Source organism: Aquarana catesbeiana, linkage group LG04, assembly GCF_042186555.1.
Source record: "Aquarana catesbeiana isolate 2022-GZ linkage group LG04, ASM4218655v1, whole genome shotgun sequence".
NCBI classification, from domain to species: Eukaryota; Metazoa; Chordata; class Amphibia; order Anura; family Ranidae; genus Aquarana; species Aquarana catesbeiana.
Genome location: NC_133327.1, coordinates 644,698,936 through 644,717,346, shown reverse-complemented (window position 1 = coordinate 644,717,346; position 18,411 = coordinate 644,698,936). Strand labels below are relative to the sequence as shown.

Genomic DNA, 18,411 nt, shown 5'->3' with positions numbered 1-18,411 from the left:
GCTCTGATGGTCCAGCAGTACCTTGCCACGAACTTCAGAGCTTCTTGCCGAAACCAAGGTCTCCCGTGCGCAAGCGCGGGAGTGACGTCATCACGGCTCCGACCAATCACATAGCCAGAAAGACGGGGAACATTTTCCAGCACTGAAGGGCTTTGTTCCACACTTAAGTATTGCAATTTTATGGTTTAGAAGCCCATGCTATACATATACACACACACACTTTTTTTTTTTTTAAGTCTTGGATGTAGCGTCACCATGCACACCGGGAGTACGTGAGTGAGACCTGAGTTCATGTTTATATGAATCATACTTGTGTCATTGGTGTGGTGGAGGACAGATTTAAAAGAAAGAGAAAGTTTCACTATATTGCCAAAAGTATTGGGACCCACCCTTTGCAGCTATAACAGCGTCAACACTTCAGGGAAGGCTGCCCAAAAGGTTTAGGAGTGTGTCTATGGGAATGTTTGACCATTCTTTCAGAAGCGCATTTGTGAGGTCAGGCACTGATGTTGGGCGAGAAAGCCTGGCTCGCAGTCTCCACTCTAATTCATCTCAAAAGGGTTCTACTGATTTGAGGTCAGGACTCTGTGCAGGCCATTCGAGTTCCTCCACCCGAAACTCACTCATCCATGCCTTTCATGGACCTTGCTTTGTGCACTGGTGCGCAGTCATGTTGGAACAGGAAGGGGCCATACCCAAATAGTTCCCACAAAGTTGAGTGCATGAAATTGTCCAAAAATTGTCCAACCCCTGAAATATTAGAGTTCAATTTTGTTTGCAATACTCAAAGGCTACTTGTGAGTTAAGTTCATGTGAAAGTGCTTTTATAGAAAAAGCCTACAGTGCTGCAGGGCTCAACACTTACAGGTTTGCTGTATGTTTTTCTTACAAAACTTGTAGTTGCTTTGCATTTCATGTGTGAAAGCAGACTCTCCACCTGTACTTGGTTTAAGGTAGCTCCTTCCCTTTGCAGGGTTCCCCGAAGCCACTCCTGCATGAACACAATCAGATACCAGAAAGCCTATGGTGAAAATCCACTCCCTTGTTCCTTCCTCCTCCAGCACCTCCAAGCTTCCCTACCCATATGTTTGGGGAAGCGGCACTGAGCGCTATGGAGCTAGCACCTGCAATCAGCTTTAATGTTAAGTAAAACTGATCTGCAGAATGTTTCCTTCTTCTAACAGTTCAGAGTAATGGGAAAGAAAATCAAGCGTTTGATACTGCTTTAGGCATGGGCATAGCATAAGGAGTTGCAGGGGTCATAATCGCACCCCTGCCCCTAGATCTAGGGTTCCCCTGCAGCCTCCCTGTCATATTATCATATCCTCCACAAAATCCAGCTCCCATCTGCACTAGGGCCCCACAGCCACGCTCCAGTACTGGGCTTCTACTTTGCCTTCCTCAGTCCACACCCCTCTGTTCCCATTGGCTGGGGAGAAGCTGTGAGCCATTTCCTTAATGGAGAGGAGCACGAGGTGAGAACAGCCCAGGATGGGGAGGTGTCTGTGCTGTGTGCTGGCAACATGAAATTGTAACCGAGCTCAGTGAGGCAAGAGGAAGGAGAGTGCCATCCTGTAGCCACGATAGGGACCGATGTCACTGGTGAGGTATGACACTGCTCAGTGTCTCCTAGTCACCAGCTGGTTATCGGGATTCTCTGTACCCCCCCTCCCCCCCTGACAACTGGGGGGGAACACACACACCTCCGGGAGGTGACATTCCCCCAACACCTGCCAACACTGACAGACCTTCAGAAATTGCAAAAACAAATCCCTCAACACCTCCTCGGGGGGCCTCTGAAGAGCTGCAGGCTCCAGATTTTGTGTCCCATGGCTTTGCCCTCCCACATCTAAGTTGCCCCCCCCCAAAGCCCCCTGACCACCCCCTCCACCCTGCATGCAATGCCGGCTGCTGAGCTCCTTTCCCATTACAGCACTCTATACTGTTCCTCCTCTGCAGGGCTGAAATCACATTCCTTTACAACACAGCCAGTTAGCCATGATCTGCACAGGGTGTATCTGCCTACTGCAACTACACTGCCGTTCCGAGCAGAGAATTTCACAGGTCAGAAGGGCAACATAAAAGCCAGATACACCCTGTGAAGACTGACAGACTGTGTGTAAAGGAATGTGATTTCAGCCCTGTGTAGCTGTATACAGTGCTGGGATGGGAAAGGATCTCTGCCAAGTGACCTGCCAGGGTTCCCTGTGCTCTGATTCTCCAGCGGTGACCCCTGTGCTCTGATTCTCCAGCGGTGACCCCTGTGCTCTGATTCTCCAGCGGTGACCCCTGTGCTCTGATTCTCCAGCGGTGACCCCTGTGCTCTGATTCTCCAGCGGTGACCCCTGTGCTCTGATTCTCCAGCGGTGACCCCTGTGCTCTGATTCTCCAGCGGTGACCCCTGTGCTCTGATTCTCCAGCGGTGACCCCTGTGCTCTGATTCTCCAGCGGTGACCCCTGTGCTCTGATTCTCCAGCGGTGACCCCTGTGCTCTGATTCTCCAGCGGTAATCCCTGTCCTCTGATGTAAAGAGGAACTCTGGGAACTCAAAACTCTTAAGCCACTTTGAGCGTGCGGTGGATGTATCTGCACGCATGTTGGAAGTAGTGGGGAGGCCTACAAGCTTCAAGCTATGCCTCTGGCTTTAGGCATTCATGACTTCACGAAATGATGGAATTTGGCTGCCATGGGAAATAGTCAAATTTTTCTTTTGTCAGAAACTGATATATGTGGAAATCTGTTGTGTAATTGTAAGTGTACAAACAAAAGAATTCACAAAATCTTTTCTGTTGCAGCTTTGCCCCCTCCTGTGCTGCCTCCGTTTTGTCCTCTCTTTGCCAGCCTCATTAACATTCTCCAATCCGATGTTATGCTCTCCATTATGGGAACTGTTCTTCAGTGGGCTGTAGAACCCAATGGATATTCCTGGTCAGAGGCCATGCTACAGAGGGTAAGCTGAGTCAACTTCTTATATGTCCTATGGTAATATTTAGTACGCATGCACCAATTTCAGCTGCTTTATGCGCTGTATTAAACGGAATATATTATCACCATTAAAAGGTGGTAGAATGAAGTAGTCATTAATGAGACAGTATGGTATTTTTGTACTTTTTTTTTTTTTTTTTTTTTTAATTATGTTTTGTGCTGAAAATTGAAAAATGTTCATTTTTAAATCATTACTTTTACTAGGTAAACATGACATTGTTGCACATGACTATCAGAAATCCTATGTGTACACACGGGGTTCTTTTTTTTCAGTATTGTACAGAGTGTGTCATTTGAACACACACATTGCTGAATGAATTGGAGGAGGCATATTGCTTTGTGCAAAATTGAGCATCTACTGATACAGAAAGCTCTACAAACACTGTCATGGAAAGCACCCTTTGTTAAATGCATAGTTTTAAAATTGATATTTTTTTAAAGTATTGAAAAAATGCACATAATCTATCAGCATATCAACGTGTAAGCATTGAAAAAAATGTTTAAAGTGTCACTAAAGGTAAAACTTTTTTTCTTTTTCGTTTTTGGACAAAGTAAGGGAGAGTTATAACCCCTGTCAGTTTTTTTCCATCTGTGTCCCATTGAGGAGATTTCCCTTCAATTCCTGTCCTGTCAAAACAGGAAATCCCTCCAAAACAAGGGAATCCATGTTTGTCACAAGAACTAGTGCCCCCATTGCAAGACTTCCCCTCCTATTCCTGTTCTGGTGACAACTCAAAATATACTTTGCTGGTGGAGGGGTGGACTGTTAGGAGGCACTACAGCATTGCCCTAAATTGCAAGGCAACAGGGTCTCTTTAAAGCGATAGTAAACCGCAGTTGCAGATCAAAAACAAATTCCCCTGCAAGGCAATGTCATAATGTGCTAGTATGCATTGCATACTAGCTTATTATGAGAGACTTGTCCTAAAATGAAGCACCACACAGTCACCACTGCTTTGTCGTGGGGCTCATGTTTTCTGAGTTTTGGACATGTTGGTTTCATTGCTGTGTCCTGTGATGTACATTTAAGAAATTAGGATTTTTGGTTTACCTGTAAAGGGGTGGGGTGGGGGTGGATCGCACTGGGCCCCCAAAGTGCCCTGGCCTTACACGTTCAATGAGGGGAATTTATTAAAACTGGAGCAGACAAAATCTTGACAGCTGTGCATGGCAACCAATCGGCTTCTATGTTCAACTTGTTCAGTTAAAGGGTAACTACACTTTCGTGGGGGGGGGGGGGGGGGGGGGGTGGCAAATAAAGAAAAAATAATAAAGCGTATACAATTGCGATACAAGTCATATTGTAATTGATGGTTTTTAAAAATTACCTTTCCTTTTCAATCTGCAGCCGCTGTCATTTTCTATAAATGCAATATGGCTACCTGGAGTTGTTCTGTACACAGAATGTATACTGACCACTCCCCAGAAACATAATTTGCTGCATATGTGATTGGCTTACCAATTTTCCCAGAAATCTACACTAAGATACAAGTCAGATTTCAGGCATCCCCTGCAACAAAAATGTCATTTTTGGTTAGATATTTCCAATAGGAACCCGTCTAAAGGGATGCAGACCCAGCAGCTTTCCTCATTAGTGCCCTCTTTATGAAACCACTCCCATTAGACCCACTTAGCACAGAGGCACAGACAAACGCACATGGATTTCTTCAGAATAACAGCAGGGTAGAAATCTGCAACAAAGGTTGTTATAATCCTTGCAATGTACATAGATCACCCAGGGTGGAATGTTTTTTTTTTCTCAAAAAAAGTGGAGTTACGCTTTTAAGCTTTGAAAATGAAAGATAAAAACTGATTGGTGGCCATTCATAGTTGCTCCAGTTTTGATTATCTTCCCTCCCGTGTTTTTTTTTTTTTAATGCCAGTAATGAATGTAATGTCCTTGGCAATATTATTTTACCAGTGACACCAACTTGCCACATTGGCTTCCATTCATCCATAGCAATTCACTGCATACATATATCACATGGGTAATAAACACAGAAAAACTGGAAACTTTAAAGGAGAGTTCTAAATCAAACCGTTTCAAAGAAAAATATGTTGCATAAGAGTTTTAGCCTGAAAAAGTATGTAAAACCCTAAAAACCTTCTGCCTTTGTGTTCTGGACACTTATCTGTTACACCAATGCAATTTTATCAGCGGACCCTTCATAAAATGCTAGATTAGAAATATGTCTTTAGTTTCTGGCCAGTGATTTGCAATCTACAGTGTACCTAGTGTACATAACCTGACAGTATATAAGCTTGCTGGTGATTTTTGCCCTGACGGACATTCTTCTCATTCTGCAATTGTGAAGGTTCTGCATCTGATCGGAATGGCGTTACAGGAGGAGAACCAGCATCTGCAGATTGAAAGTGAGGACAACATTGTCACCTTTACTTTCTCAGAGAAGATCTCAAGTAAGTTGAAAGACCAAAAATATATTACTATTTTTATCTATTTCAGAGGTGTTCCTATTTAGGCCCTTTTAACACTTGTGTGACTTGTTCTGTGACTTGGGACTGCTAAGTCGCATGACAAGTCGTATCTCATGATGTCCAATGAGTACCATTCATATCTGTGTGACTTCAAAGTAGTCCATGCACTACTTTGACCCAACTTTGATGTGACTTGAGGTCCATAGACCTCAAGATTACACAGGCATTGCTTCAAGTCGCATCAAAACTGCGGCACAATCGCATGACTTTCAGGTCACACAAGTGTGAAAGGGGCCTTAATCCTTTATTAATTCCTTAAGCTGGTCATACAGGGTTAAAATTTCTGCCAATTTTTGCTAAAATCGTCTGAAATTTGAGCTTTGAGTGGATCTGTCAGTATCACCCAACTCCTCCCCCTTTTCAGGTTTAGATGAAAACTCCTCCTGTCTTCTGTGCCAGGATGTTGCTGAGCCTGCAGTAGTTCTAATATTTAAAGAGGAACTCCAGGATTGCAAAATCTCAGGATGGGGTTGAGGAAAGTGTAATGATGTGCTTTGCTCTTTCTGTACCCCCTGATTCCCTGAGAACTCCAGCTGTAAAATTTTGGGTCTGAGCCTGCTTCCATTCTGCAGCCAACCAGTTGTTTGGGCAAACTCTGTTCTACCACTTATACCTACAGGTAAGCCTATAATAACGCTTACCTGTAGATACTGTGAATATCTCCTAAACTTGCACTGTCTAGGAGATATTCAGAGTGCATGCAGTCTAGTCGGACTTTCAGAGTTCCTGCACCATGCATGGGAGTGACGTCATCATGCCTCCGGCTACTCATGTAACCGGAAGCCGCGAACCTGGAAGGAAGACTGGGTGCAGATAGAAGCTCTCTGTGGTGACAGGGCAATGCTTCGTTTTAGGGTAAGTCTCTCATAATGTGCTAGTATGCGGTGCATACTAGCACATTATGAGATTGCCTTGCAGGGGAATTTGTTTTGTTTTTTTATCTTCAACTGCAGTTTACTACCGCTTTAAAGAGACCCTGTTGCCTTGCCATTTAGGGCAATGTGATAGTGCCTCCTAACAGTCCACCCCTCCACCAGCAAAGTATATTTTGAGTTGTCACCAGAACAGGAATAGAGGAGAAATCTTCCAATGGGGGGGCACTAGTACTTGTGACAACCATGGATTTGCTTGTTTTGGAGGGACTTCCTGTTTTGACAAGACAGGAATTGAAGGGAAATTTCCCCAATGGAACACAGATGGAAAAAAACTGACAGGGGTTATAACCTAACCTAACCTTACCCTATGCATATGAAGAAAAAAGTATCTTAATTCTACAGTACAAGACACAGGAAAGCAAATTTAGACCATGGGTTTTATGCCACTATCTTCAGATGGTTGGCAAAAGCTTTGCTGAGAATGCACCCTCCTTTAACCCTCACCCACTCTGTGGGAGTCCAGTTTTGCTAGTGTTCTTAGGTGATGGACATCTTTTGGTATGGAGAAGTTTTCTGAACATTTCTTTTTCTTTTTTCTTTTTTTTTATGGCTCCAAGTGACACTTCTATCCGTACCCTACTGTTTATTGCCTTAGGGCTCACTAGCAGCTTCTGAATCGGTTATCCTCTTGGGAATCATACCCGGACCCTGCAATAGCAGGGCCAGCCTGTAATGAGATCTTTGGGCACTGAATTCTGCATTTAGAGCTTACCTTGGCACGTGGTGTGATGAGTGTAGTTAGCTGCAGGGTGCTCTCACAGGTTTGCGGTTGTGATGTTTTAGTGCGCAGGGAGAGACAGGTGCAGATTCAAGCCCCACTGCAGGCAACCTTTATCCCTCCAGGCCATTGCAGCTATGTCAATTCGTGAGACTGTTGCTAATTGGACTAACAGAGAATATGATCCTGCTTTTAAGGATCCTGTCCTGCTGTTCTTCACTGCTATTTTGTGTTGATTCCTTAGAGAATGTACTCTGCCAGATCTCTAAGATGACACTGCATGTGTGCAGAATTTTGTGGTTAAAGACTTGGTCTGCTTGCAAAACGGCATATTTTGCGCACGCCTTTCAATAGAGAACGCCTGTTTGGTGAATCATTTGATCATTTTATTAAGGAAGTTACTGGGAGGAAGGTACTTGTACCCCGCAAAAAAAAAGAACAGCCCAAGCCTATTATTATGACTACTACTACTTACCGAATGTGGTCCTTTCTGTCCACCCAGGCATCTTTCTCTAAGTCAAAGGCAGATCCATCAATCGTCGCAAGTCTTGGAACCCAGAACCTTCCAAACCTACCTAGAGGCCCACCTCACATCAAAGGGTTGTCCTCACTCTCCAGAAATGGGAGTGTCAGATAGGAGACCGTCTTTCCTCCCCAATAAAGATGGTTTCTTCCTTTCATCTTGGTGAGGATATTGTCCTTCCCTTTGTCCTGTTCCAAAACATGCCAAGAATATTTCACTCCACAGCCCTGGATGCAGTCAGAGTGCTTAGGGTACACCTAACCACAACACTTTCTTTAAGAAAGTCCCTTTTTGTCCTCTCTGGAGGTTCCTTCTGAAGGAAGGACTTCTGCTCCTTCTTCCGCCATTGTTAGCTGGCTCAGGCTGCTCATTTCACCAGATCTGTAGGTGTTTTCTTGGGCCTTTCAGAATCAAGCACCAGTTTTGTGGGTTTGCAAGGCTGCTGCTTGTTCTGTTCATAATTTTTCTCAGTTTTACTGGGTGGATGTTCAGGTCTCTGCTGATGCAAGCTTTCACATCAAGTTGCTTCAAGCTGTCATCTGAGCGTTGGGGGTCTGTTGACCTTTCCTTTTGTGGGCTTGTTTGCTGCTCTTTACTATGTTATTATTCATTCCTCAGTTAATTGCTTAGGGATGTCCCATTGACTATGACTTCCTACTATGTGCTGTAAAATTAAAATAATGGGAATTTCTACTTAAAAGAAAATTCCACATCTTGACGTACAGTACAGGACACGGGTCCTTCCTTTCTGTCCTCTGTCTTCATTTTGCTTACTGCAACACTGGAATTCCATGGAGTGGGTGGGGTTACATGAGTGTGCCCTGGGGGTGTTCTTAGCAAATGTTTTTGCAAGTGTCTAATCACCTAAAGGTAGCAGCATATGACTTCCAAAGTCTGTGACTTCTTGTTCTGTACTGTACTCCAGGATATGGAATTTACTGGAAAGGCAAAATTCATTTTTTTGCCTTTAATTCTATTTTACGTGGATTATTTTCCCTGTTGGCTAACTTTTGATCAAAGTGAGTATAGCAGATAATTTGATTGTAAGCTGCTCTGGATGGGAGGTGGTATGAGTTATTCTGTTCCCTACTAAGCAGTCCATAATATATAATGGCTATATAAATCAGAGTACGTTAAAATAGGATGACTTTTATATTCTTTTCATGCTTTCAGGACCTGGTGAAGGCTCCAACACATCCCCCAGCATACTGGCTTTATTGGAGACGTTGCAGAACGCCGCTCATCTGGAGGTCCACAAGGACATGATCCGCTGGATACTGAAGGTGTTAGATTGGTGGTGTTTTGTTATACAGATCTAGAAAGATACGTTCACTTAAAAAAAATAAATAAATAAATAAATGCAGGCAAAAAAAAAGTGCATTTATTTTTTTTTATTTATTAATTTGAAGCCTGTAAAGCATTACACCTGCAATCAGCAGATTGCGGGTGCCATGCAGGACTCCTGCAGATTTGTCAGTGTATCTGTCTGCTTGTACCTCGTACAGACAGGCAGATGCACAATGACAGGAAGAGACCATGAAGTACCACAGCACTCAACATTGAGAACTAGAAGCAGACAGCTGTTGGTACTTGTATTTTCCCATTCACAGAACTCTGTGAATGAATGACACGGCCGGGCAGACCCCACCTGGTCACGTTCTTTTCAAACAGTGACAGCGGGTGCCCGGAGAAGATGCCCGCTCGCTGTCACTGGGTGTGGGAGAGTAGAGCGGAGGAGAGGCTGCAGCTGCTGCAACATGTAACATGTTCCAAAAAGGTGAACTTATCCTTTAAAGTAGAACTGCAGGCACATAGATAAATACACCATTTTACCTGTCAAAGGATTTGTAATCCTGTACAGCAAGTGATAACATTTTAACAGCCCTGCCGGACAGTACAGACAGGTGGGTCACCTCACATTTCTGCGCTGTAGTTAAGTAGTACAGCCTGGTCACTTTCCTGCGCCCAGCCTGTGATTGAAATGTGGAGGAGCAGCAGCACGCTTAGGAGATTTGCGCTTTCCTTAGTCCTCTGGTCATCCTACCCCTTTCAGCACTTGTGCATGCAGAACACTTGATTGGGTCCTAGTGCTGCAGGTCCCTATCCTAGTCTGCTGTACAGGGAATTAAAATGCTAATACAAAATCAATTTCAAGTACAAGTTGTATTTCAAAATGATATAGATATATATTTTATTATTTTTTTTCTTAAATGTTTGTCTGGAGCTAATCTTTAAAATTAATGTCTAATCTAAGGGTTACCATACAGGTTGCAATCTGACCGTAAAACTTTGTACAATCCCCTTTAGATTTACAATAACTATGTAACTTGAAGACCTGGAAAGTGTATGTGTGCTGCTCTGGCTCATTGAGGAGGGCCATGACTAAGCTCCAGGCAGTGAAGTGAAACGCATTGGGGACGTGGTCTGGTTTGAGTCCAGGCTGAGGTTGCCACTCCATTCACCTCTCTAGGACACTCTCTAGATGTGCGACTTCCAGGGGCCGTCCCTCTTTTCCCTTGTATGTAACTTGAAGACTAAACTAATCTATCCAATTCATTTGTGTCCTGGCAGACCCTTGCACTACATACTTGTTGGTAGATCTAAAGGCGATTGTACAATCCGATTGTAATGTGTAGTGAGCTGAATGGCCATGCATTATGTGAAAAAGCTGATGTCTAAAGGATCTCTGTATTGCAGATGTTCAGCACTATTAAGAAGATCAGGGAGAGCTCATCGGCCACGCCTGTTTTGGAGACGGCAGGAAGTGGATTAGAGGAGGTAAGTGTGTACAGGCAATGGTATATAATATTTATAATATACATTTCTAAATTTATTTACAAATCACAAATGTATTCATTTACTTTGGTATCTGTGTTGGGAAATGTAATACTGTATAGGTAGAACAATAAAACTTGGAAACAACTTAGACACTCTAACCCCAGCAGTTTTTCACTAATCTCTAGTATACAGACCGCTATAAAGTGTAAAAAAAAAGGGTATGTATTGGCAGGGTTTTTAGGAAAAAAGAGCCTGAAAACAGAAATACAGCCACCACATTTAACCGGTTCAATACAGGACATTTTCACCCCCTTCCTTCCCAGGCCAATTTTTAGTTTTCAGCGCTGTCGCACTTTAAACGACAATTGCACGGTCGTGCGACGTTGTACCCGAAAAAAATTGACGTCCTTTTTTCCCCACAAATAGAGCTTTCTTTTGGTGGTATTTGATCATCTCTGCATTTTTTTTTTTTGCGCTATAAACAAAAGAAGAGCGACAATTTTGAAAAAAACACAATATTTTTTACTTTTTTTGCTATAATAAATATCCCAATTTTTAAAAAAAAAAACAAACTTTTTCCTTAGTTTCGTCCAATACTTATTCTTCTACATATTTTTGTTAAAAAAAAATCGCAATAAGCGTATATTGATTGGTTTGCGCAAAAGTTATAGCGTCTACAAAATACGGGATAGATTTATGGCATTTTTTAAATAAAAAATATTTATTTTTTTTTTTTTTTTACTAGTAATAGCGATCACGATTTTTTTTTTTTCGTGACTGCGACATTATGGTGGACACATCGGACACTTTTGACACATTTTTGGGACCATTCACATTTATACAGCGATCAATGCTATAAAATTGCATTGATTACTGTGTATATGTGACAGGCAGTGAAGGGGTTAACCACTAGGGGGACACAAGGGGTTAAATATGTTTCCTAGGGAATGATTCTAACTGTAGGGGGCGGGGACGTACAAGGGGAGGAGACCGATCAGTGTTCCGCTGTACTGGGAACACAGATCGGTCTCCTCTCAACTGACAGGACGTGGATCTGTGTGTTTGCACACACAGATCCATGGCCCGGCCCGGTTAACGGGCAATCGCGGGTGCCCGGCGGACATCGCGGCCGCCAGGCACACGCACCGGGTCCCGAGCTACACGGCGGGCGCGCGCGCCCCCTAGGCGGTTGGGAAGCCCAGGCCGTCATATGACGTCCACCCAGGATGGGAGATCCCATCTGTGGACGTCATATTACAATACGCGGGTAGGGAAGTGGTTAAAGTAGAACTACAGGCAAAACTTTTTTTTTTTTTTTTTCTCATTTTGGATAGAGTAAGGGAGGATTATTACCCCGTCAGTTATATTTTTGTGCCATCTGTGTCCCATTGGGGAGATTTACCTTCACTTTGTGTCCTAGCCAAAACAGGAAGTGAGAGGAAATCCCTGCAAATCAAAGAAGATCTTCATTCTAATCCCTTCCCCCTCCTTTTTTCTTTTTTTTTAAACTCCCACTTGCCTGTTTGCGAGTCCTGCACATTTAAGTTACTCACCTGACCAGTAAATTGTGCACCACACAAAAACGAGTTGATTCCTAATGGCACCCTCATGCATCTAGCAAATGCACACGCATTGACGCCTGCCAAAATGCTTGGTACTGCAGTAACATGCGTTTAAGTGCGGGGCCATCCTTAAAACTTTGGCGGCACCTTTTTTGTGCTTGGAAATTAATGGAGCTGCCCTAAACTCTACGCACTTCCTGGTGTAAATGAGCCCTAAAAAAATAGAATTTTTAAAGAAATTGTGTTTTTAGTTTCAATATTTCTTAAAATAAAAATTGAAATAGATATTTTTTTTAATGTGCTCATTGCCATAGGGCTCAGTATACAGAGTATTTAGTTCTTCATCTACTGTGCAGTTCTCCGAAAAGTAGCACTCCAGAATCTCAAGGTTTCTCCCTAGTTACAGTGGATAAAATATAAGATATTTTCAAAACTCTTTAAAGACTATTATTGGAGGGTACAAAAAAAAAAAAAAAAATGTTAAGCGCCCCCCCCCCCCCCCCTTTGCTAATTAATGCAGAGCTCGATGTTCATACCCATGGGTATTTTCACATTCATTCCTTTCCCCAAGTACCTATACATAGGAAATAGTAGGGCTAGGTTCACACTTTGTGTATGCAACGAGCACAAGCTGATTTCTACATGTTGTCATGTGTAGGACAGCCCATTAATTTCAATAGGTTGCCCTACACATGAGAAATGAAAATTCACATGTTAGCAGATGCGTAGGAGTGCCATTAACAATTAGTTTCTATGTGTGAGAGTGTGCGATTTTTGCATGGGTTCCCACCAAGTGTGAACCTAGTCTGACACCGTTTGAAAATGATCTTATGCCGAAATCTGCATGTCTTGTTTTCTGTAATTCTTCCTTATGATCATTTAGGCATTGTGCCTTGATGGTGTGTTTCACTTTTCTGTCAATTTTAATAAAAATCTTTTTAAAACTTGGTGAAAACCTAGAAAAGACTTAAAAAGATTTAAAAACTTGATAATATTGCAGGGTTATCCTATCTTAGCATTTGTAAGAACAGAAGAAATTTTTAATGGATATTTACATTTGACATTTGTTTGTTTGACATTTATGATTACATTTGACATTTGTTAGATTATAATATGTTCTAGGCAGTTCAGTTTTCTGCATGTGCCACTAAAACATGCTACATTGTGCTTTGCAGAGCACACGTGATAAAGACAAAGCAGAGCGGAAAAGGAAGGCAGAGATTGCCCGCCTGCGGAAGGAGAAGATCATGGCACAGATGTCCGAAATGCAGAGGCACTTTATTGATGAGAACAGGGAGCTTTTCCAGCAGTCGTTAGATGAACTCAGCGTATCGGCATCCACATCCCACGATCACAGGTGAGATCAGCATCTTCTGAAAATATGCCTGTTAGATACTCCTAGTCTGTGAATGAGGAGAGGACTGGGGCTATTCACTGTATACATAGCCTTCCGTTTTTCTAGTGCTGGATTTTGTGTTCAGGTGTTATGTGATAAAAGAAAACAGAAAAAACATCAGATACTTAATTTAAACCTTGCATGGGCAGTGTACAGTGGGAAGGGTAATGCACCAATAGATCATGTAATATAGCTTCCCTCACACTCATCCTAACTTTGTTAGGAGGGGGATCCTAGTTTACAAACAGTGACCTCATTTGAGGGAAGCCACACTGCTTCAAGGTGCCCTGTATCATGTTATCCTAATCTAGTCACTGAGAGCATTAAATACATTGAAATCAAGCTTAACTAAGTGCCCCCTCTTTCCTCTGGTTGGCGCATGGACATTGATACACCAGAGTTGGCAAATGGCCAGACAAAGATGCCTCATCTAAATGCACTCTGTCAGATAACTAGCGTTTTCCTTTCTTGCTCACCCTCCAGATTTTTACTCTAAGGACACACTGACTTCGCTTTACTTTTCCTAATCTGCCCCCCCCCCCCCCCCGGCAGGCGGATGAAAGGTCCGTCTCCACTCACTGTGCTGAGATGGATCTGTGAGAGTCTCTCTTTCCTCTATGGGGAGATTGGATGAAAACGGACCGCCTATCCGTTTACATCAGATCCGCCACACCAATGGAAAATAGGGGGAACCGTCCGTCTGCATTTGTTGGATCGGATCGGATTGGATAGCGGCGGTTGTCAGCGGACATGTGAAGTAGAAGTGAATGGAGGGTCCGATCAGGTCCGCCTGAAAAACAGACAGCCAGACATAATCGGACAGCCAGTATGAAAGGGGCCTTAAAGTGATAATAATGTCTTGTTTGTTTTTGTTTAAAAATAACAAACATGTTATACTTACCTGCTCTGTGAAGTGGTTTTGCACAGTGCAGCTTGGGTCCTCTTCTCGGGTCCCCTGCTGGCGTTCCTGGCCCCTCCCTCCTGCCGAGTGCCCCCACAGCAAGCAGCTTGCTATGGGGGCACTCAAGCCGAGTCGCAGCTGTGTGTCCGTTCAGACATGGAGCCCCAGCTCAGTCCCGCCTCCTCTCTCTCCTTGTTGGCTCACTGACTGACAGCAGCGGGAGCCAATGGGGAGGGATAGTCCCCAGACAGCCGAGGCTCTCGTTTAACATTGCTGTATCGAGATGGGGCTCAGGTAAGATAAAATGAAAAAAAAAACTTCTGCCTTTAGTATCACTTTAACTGACCCATGGTCACAAATCTGATTCCAATTAGAAAAAGAAATTAAAAATTAATTACTTTTATTACTTGGTATTTCAACAGTTGATTTCACACGTTGCTAAGCTATAGCCCTAAAAAAAGAATGATGCGCTTTTTTTTTTTTTTTCTTTAAAGTATTTTAGTTTATAGTTTAATAGTATATATACTTGGTTCAAATGTTTGTTCATGTACTTAAAGAATTCCTAGAGAACTCTGTTGAAAAAGAATAAAGGAAGATTCACTGGGTTGAGTCATTTAGTTCTCCATCTTAATTAAAGCTTGAACTACAATTGTAAAGAATTGATAAATGGAGGTAAAGATGTGAAAAGGAGCCCTAATGCTCAATCTGCTGGTTGGACAAAAGTCTGCATAATCTACATTTGCTGTATTTCATATTTACCTGAATAAAAAAAAAGTTTTATAATCTTAAACTTCACAGAAAATATATACAAAACCACTAATTGTTCCTTTTAATGTTTTATCTTCTCAGTGGTCCTGCAATTTTGGACACCAAGCTTGTTGCTCTTGGCCCTCATCAGACCCGCTTCACAGAACAGAGCCAGCTGGTGACCTGCATTCTATGCCAGGAGGAGCAGGCATTCAGTGTGGATAACAAAGCCATGGTTCTTGCTGCCTTCATTCAAAGATCAACAGTCTTCTCAAAGAACAGGGCAAAGATTATTCAAGATCCAGGTGAGCAGCTTTATTTAAACGATGTGCTGCCAGTATCTAATATATTTCTGGAATAGAACTTTTACTCTGCAGAATTAGCCTTTCCCTTGAATACAAAGCAAACAGGGATAGGTCTGCTCCCCTCCAGGTCTAAGCTACTCAGACAGGGAGTGAAGACTTTGGTTTCTTGGATACTATATGCCAGTGATGGTGAACCTTGGCACCCCAGATCTTTTGGAACTACATTTCCCACTCTGCAGTGTAGTGGAGCATCATGGCAAATGTAGTTCCAAAACATCTGGGGTGCCAAGGTTCACCATCACTGCTTTATGCCATTGGCCTATGTTTTCTATTGAAGATTGGCCTGCGCAAACCCTATTTGGGGATTGCTGCTACCTTTGGGCTAACAATTGAGGGTTTTACCTGCATTGGTTCCTGCTGCAAAATTGGATAACTAATGGGATACTGTTCAAGTAACTTTACTAGCTTGATTTTGAAGCACCAGACTTTATCCTGATCCTTCCTCCTGCCTAAAGGCCTGCTGTATCCCCATCAGTTCTCTGTACTTGACCCCTTTATATTGTTACCATAATAATTTCTCATTATTCTGAGTCACGCCATCTCTTGAAAGTATGCATTCGTTAACTATCCTCTATCATACTTGGACTTTTGGACATCAGTTTTAGCATACCAAAGGCATATGACCAACTGGGATGCACAGTACCCTTTTCCAATGCGGACTGCGGCCGCCCCTAAAGCTGTGTAAACCGGCTCCATTGAGAGCTGGTCACCCTCTCCTGTAATGCGAATTGGATGCGGGGAAACCCTCATCCAATTCGCATCAGTGTGAACCCAGCCTTAAGGTGCTAGTGAAGGCACAACTAGAAAGACTCGTTCTTTTGATAGAGGGGAGACAGTATTGACAATACATACTTTTGCCCATATCTCATAATAATCACATATAAATATAATAATGGTATACATCACCTACAAATATATATTTTATTAGGCAATGTAATTTGTTTCACTGCCCACCATCCTTCGCCCCCAGTGACTACTGCCTAAATGCTGACTTTCAGAAAGTCATGGATCAGGGTAATGAGTACCCCAGTGAAGGTTAGATGATGTGCAAATTGGTGCTTTCTTTACACCAACTTTGGTTAGTTGGTTAGTTGGCCCTAATAATAGGGTCACCTTAATATAAATATAATCCTAAACCCAGCATTTAAAATAAACCTAACCCTAATACTATAGAAAATATCAAAGCAAACCTAAAACTGTCATTCTGATAATATTGTCAATATAATATCAGAGATTTTGCTCAAAGTCAACCACATACAAAAATCTGTGAGACTGACTCGGCAATGAAATTCTATCGATGAAAGCTATTAATTTGAGAAAACAATTGGTTTATCATTTTAGCATAGTAGACTCCACTCGTGTATGGTACTGATGTACAATTTTACGTGCAGTAAGTTTGTTTCATTTTCTGTCTCTGCAGAAAACTACGATCCTCTAATCATGCATCCAGACTTGGCATGTGGAACACACACAGGAAGTTGTGGGCATATTATGCACGCACACTGCTGGCAGAGGTAATTTTTACATTATTTTTATGATCGTACCACATTTTCTGTATATGTGTTGAATAAAAGCAACTAAATCAGTGCATATTTATATAAACCTCCAGGGTAGAAACCTACTGAATAGGATCAGCTTCATAGCTCCAGAACTAAAGGCTAAGTTCACCTTTGGGACATATTTCATGTTCAACTTGTATTTAGGATGGAACATGTAACATGTTTCAGCTCCTGACTTCTCTCCCGCTACCCCTACCCCCCCCCCCCCGACAACAGGATCTTCTCAATTTCTATCACAATTTAACCGCTTGCCGACCGGCTCACGCCGATATACGTCGGCAGATGGGCACGTACAGGCAGATTAACGTACCTGTACGTTCACCTCTGCGAGTGTGATCGCAGACTCGATGTCCGCAGGGATACCCACGATCGTCTCACGGAGAGGAAGAACGGGGAAATGCTGATGTAAACAAGCATTTCCCCATTCTGACTAGTGACAGGACACTGACCACAGCTCCCTGTAATCGGGAGCGGTGATCAGTGCCGTATCACACACAACCCCTCCCACCCACAGTTAGAATCACTCCCTAGGACACACTTAACCCCTACAGCGCCACCTAGTGGTTAACCTCTTCCTACCAGTCACATTTACACAGTAATCAGTGCATTTTTATTTGCACTGATCGCTGTATAAATGTGAATGGTCCCAAAAGTGCCTGATCTGCCCGCCATAATGTCGCAGTCACGATAAAAATCGCTGATCGCCGCCATTATTAGTAAAAAAAAAAATATTAATAAAAATGCCATAAAACTATCCCCCATTTTTTGTAGACGCTATAACTTTTGCGCAAACCAATCAATAAACGCTTATTGCGATATTTTTGGTAAAAAAAAAAAAAATGTAGAAGAATACGTATCGGCCTAAACTGAGGAAAAAATTATTCTTTTATATATTTTTGGGGGATATGTATTATAGCAAAAAGTAAAAAATAATGCATTTTTTTCCAAAATTATCGCTATTTTTTTGTTTATAGCGTAAAAAATAACCGCAGAGGTGATCAAATACCACCGAAAGAAAGCTTTATTTGTGGGGAAAAAAGGACGTCAACTTTGTTTGGGAGCCACGTCGCAGGACCGCGCAATTGTCAGTTAAAGGGACACAGTGCCGAATCGCAAAAAGTGCTCTGGTCTTTGGGCAGCCAAAGGGCCCGGGGTTAATGCAGTTCTGGGAATGAACTGCAAGAACCTCGACGGCTTGCAGTTTCAATGAACTGAGAAGGGTGCTGGTGAATGCTCTCATAGTGCATTGATTCTTCCTGCAATTCAGTAACTGCCTGCCCATATTGGAGGTAAGGGCAGACCATGTGCTGAGAGTCAGCAGGATCCTGGCATTGCACCTGCAATCTGCTGATCGCAGACGCAATGCTTTACAGGCTCCAGTGAAAAAATATTAAAAAATGCACTTTTTTTTTACCTTTTAAACAGATGTGCATTTATTTATTTTTT

At 42.7% G+C, this 18,411-nt stretch overlaps 1 protein-coding gene across 1 annotated transcript in view; it reads left to right on the top strand.

Moving 5' to 3' along the window:
* UBR2 (ubiquitin protein ligase E3 component n-recognin 2) overlaps positions 1 to 18,411 on the top strand; it is a gene marked incomplete in the record, with an annotated part of 138,529 nt that overhangs the window by 82,955 nt on the left and 37,163 nt on the right. Inside the window, 7 exon segments of the mRNA XM_073628435.1 lie at positions 2,796 to 2,950; positions 5,301 to 5,403; positions 8,831 to 8,940; positions 10,355 to 10,435; positions 13,173 to 13,354; positions 15,144 to 15,346; positions 16,827 to 16,920. Coding sequence (XP_073484536.1) covers positions 2,796 to 2,950; positions 5,301 to 5,403; positions 8,831 to 8,940; positions 10,355 to 10,435; positions 13,173 to 13,354; positions 15,144 to 15,346; positions 16,827 to 16,920 — 928 coding nt within the window.